This window comes from Wyeomyia smithii, chromosome 1 (assembly GCF_029784165.1).
Source record: "Wyeomyia smithii strain HCP4-BCI-WySm-NY-G18 chromosome 1, ASM2978416v1, whole genome shotgun sequence".
In the NCBI taxonomy this organism is placed as follows: domain Eukaryota; kingdom Metazoa; phylum Arthropoda; class Insecta; order Diptera; family Culicidae; genus Wyeomyia; species Wyeomyia smithii.
The window spans coordinates 181,832,515-181,834,093 of NC_073694.1; the positions used below are offsets into that span (position 1 = coordinate 181,832,515).

The following is a 1,579-nucleotide window of genomic DNA, read 5'->3' on the forward strand; positions in this document are numbered from 1 at the left end:
TTGGCAGCACCATATTTTTATTCACTGTTTCGAATTCAAACAGATTTGACTGAGAACATAAAAGGTTTTACTGTAGTCATTTGTTAAACTATGTTCTGTTCATATTCCTTGATTACGTATTTTATTTTCTTAATGGCCAAATCAACCTCTTCGTCTGTAATATTCGTGTACATGACTATCCGGGTGAAAGCCCAATCACGTGCACTAACTTTCACACAAATTCCTCTCCCTTGTGTGTCGGTTATTTCACTCTCAATTTCCTTCGAAAAGACTTGAGCGAACCGGGTCGATATGTCACTTGAAGTTATTTTTTTCGATAATATCTTTAATAAAAGAATATTTGTGTGGAGGTTTTCCAAATCAACCGAAATTATTGAGCTGTTCATATCGTTAATTGCTTGTGCTATTTTCCTCGTACGTTTGTGGTCATCCCCCAGCTTCGGCACAATCTCGTCAAGCGCGCATAGGCCAGCGGCCGCCAGAAACCCAACCTGACGCATTCCACCTCCGAGAGCCTTGCGCAAACGATGAGCTCTGCAACAATGACAAAAATATATCTATAAGCTTTGAAAATAAAATTAGACGCAATAACCTACTCTTGGATAAAATCTGCAGAACCAATCAAAACCGATCCCGCCGGACATGCCAGCCCTTTGCTGAGACAGTAGCACACGGAATCCACATCGCGCACAATCCGCGCTACAGAAACCCCCAAATATTCGGCGGCATTGAAAATACGCGCTCCATCCATGTGCAATTTGCTCGAATGCTGCTTGCATATTTTCGCCAAATCTTCCAGCCACTGCAGAGGAACAACTTTACCGCCACAGATGTTGTGGGTATTCTCAACCATAACCAGCGAGGTTTTCGGTTCGTGGACGTCAAATCCCCGAAATCTGGTTCGCAGTTCATCCAAACAGAACGTTCCGTCCGGCGCATTTTTTATGGTACTCAGTTGAACGCCCGCTATCTGAGCCGCACCGCCCTGTTCGTAGAGAAATGCGTGCGCGAGATCACCAGCGATCGCCTCCGCACCTCGTTTACTGCAATGAACCATAACTGCAAAATTACAGTAACAATTTTAGATCCTTTTCATCCTCCATCTACAACACAAAGCACCACTTACTGGCCAGCAAATTCGCCATCGTGCCTGTCGGAACGAACAAAGCGGCCTCCTTGCCAAACAGCTCAGCCGAGCGACGTTCGAGCTCTTTAACGGTAGGATCCTCACCGTACACATCGTCCCCGACGGACGCCTCGAAGATCGCTTTACGCATGTTGGCAGTCGGAAGACTTACAGTATCCGACCGGAAGTCCACAACGCGCACGTTGCTTGTTTCACTGCCTGCCGTGTGATTCGTCGAGTACATTTCGGAAGCTAGCGAATTCACCAATGGACGTTCTTTCTGCGAAAAAAACACGTTTGCGTCTGCTATCGGAGGGAGAACGTTATCAACTGTCTTGTGATTGTGAGAGAAACCGGGGTTAGACTATTATATTGCTTAGATTACGTACAGTCAAGTTTCTGTTTACACGGTACGCGTGGGTCCGAACGAAAAGCGTACTATGATGAAAAACG

The 1,579-nt window shown here is 45.8% G+C and overlaps 1 protein-coding gene across 1 annotated transcript; it reads right to left on the reverse strand.

Annotated features, from left to right (window-relative positions):
* LOC129728776 (uncharacterized) lies at positions 1-1,579 on the reverse strand. The gene is made up of 3 exons (XM_055687233.1): positions 1,127-1,579; positions 597-1,059; positions 1-534 (listed from the first exon to the last, which is right to left on the reverse strand). The coding sequence occupies exons 1-3, from the start codon at positions 1,368-1,370 to the stop codon at positions 84-86; spliced, it is 1,158 nt and encodes a 385-aa protein (XP_055543208.1). The 5' UTR covers positions 1,371-1,579; the 3' UTR covers positions 1-83.